The 1,593-nt window shown below is 42.9% G+C and overlaps 1 protein-coding gene across 1 annotated transcript; it reads right to left on the bottom strand.

The window, feature by feature from the left end:
• Window positions 1-1,124: 1,124 nt before the first annotated feature.
• On the bottom strand, window positions 1,125-1,529 carry LOC112210305 (retrovirus-related Pol polyprotein from transposon opus). The gene has a single exon (XM_024359271.2). The coding sequence runs from the start codon at window positions 1,527-1,529 to the stop codon at window positions 1,125-1,127; it is 405 nt and encodes a 134-aa protein (XP_024215039.2).
• Window positions 1,530-1,593: the final 64 nt, after the last annotated feature.

Raw genomic sequence — 1,593 nt, 5'->3', positions numbered from 1 at the left:
ATATGTTGCTACATCATTTCGTAAGCCGGGCCAGTAGAATCTATTCTGAATTCGTGCTGCCGTGCGAATCTCCCCTGGGTGACACGCCCACAAGGAATCGTGATTTTCCTTAATAATAAAAGATCGTAATGAAACTGGAACCATTATCTTCAATGTATCAGTATTAGATGTGTCCTCCACCCAATACCATAAACCTCGGTTACTTTTCGAAACTTTTTCCGGGTATTTTCTGATAATATTGCGACACCAAACATCTTCTTCTTGCTCCTTCACGAAAGATCTTTCGTCGAGAAACTTCGAATTTATTGTACCCACTCCTCTACTGAGGCCATCGGCATTTTGGTATACGCCACTGGTCTCACATAACCTTCCCTCATCTGAGAAAGTATCGCTCCTAATGCTACACCCGAAGCGCCTGTTGATAGTATAAAGGGATCATTAAAATCCGGATAAATTAAAACAGCATTTGAACACAATGCTTCTTTGACAGCCTCGAAAGATGTTCTTTGCGCCTCTCCCCAGTGGAATTTTTCATTCTTTCTTAAGATGATCGTAAGAGGTTTTGCAAGATTGGAAAATCCCGGAACAAATCGGCTATAATATCCAGCTAGGCCCAAACACGCTTTGACATCCTTAGTAGTTCTTGGGACTGGATACTCTACTACTGCATCCATCTTCTTCGGATCGGGCCTCACACCTTCGCTGGAAACTATATATCCCAGATAATGTACTTCACTCTGCGCAAAGTGGCACTTCTCCAGATTCGCTTGTAAATTAGCTTCGCTTAGTCGCGCTAACACCCTTCCTAATCGCTGACAGTGTTCCTCTATATTTGCGCTGTACACGATAATATCATCAAGATATAATAGACATTCATCCCCTTTTATTTCTGAAAGTAGTTGATCCATCAGTCTCTGAAATGTTGCCGGTGCATTAACTAAACCAAAAGGCATCTTTTTATATTCGAAGTGTCCTCCCTCCGTCGTAAAGGCAGTTTTCTCCTGATCTTCCGGCCAGATTGGTATCTGATGATAACCACTAGCTAAATCTATGGTAGAGAAGAATCTGCTTCGCCCCATACGCTCTAGCGTTTCAACAATCAATGGGAGTGGGTAAGCATCCGTTTAGGTAATTTGGTTTAAACCACGAAAGTCGGTACAAAACCTGTACTTACAGGTTGAAATACCATCTCCTTTCTTTTTTACAAGTACTACAGGTGCTGATCTCGGGCTCTCCGAAGGGCGTATGATATCCTTTTGTAGCATGTCCTGAATGTGCTCTGCCACCACTGGTCGCTGATGAAACGGTACACGATAGGGTCGTTTCACAACTGGTCCTTCTTCCGTGGTTCGAATACGATGGTACACTCCCAAGCGGCAACCCTCCTTGCCAGGAGGTTCGAAAACTTGCATATATTTTCTTAAAACCTCTAATATTTGCCCTCCTTCATTAGATGTTAAGTGGGATAATTTTTTTTTACATTCCTTGATCAAAGTGCTCAGGGTCTCCACACCCAGAGCCCGAACCATCTTTGCTGAATTGCCTGTAACATTAGGCTTTAAAATTTCCTTCGTCTCAAACTCCTCAGCCAGA

The sequence above is a fragment of the Halyomorpha halys genome, unplaced genomic scaffold, assembly GCF_000696795.3.
Source record: "Halyomorpha halys isolate HHAL.00 unplaced genomic scaffold, Hhal_1.1 Scaffold1169.1, whole genome shotgun sequence".
NCBI lineage: Eukaryota > Metazoa > Arthropoda > Insecta > Hemiptera > Pentatomidae > Halyomorpha > Halyomorpha halys.
The sequence above is the reverse complement of the archived record's forward strand: the minus strand, read 5'-3'. Positions and strand labels throughout refer to the sequence as shown.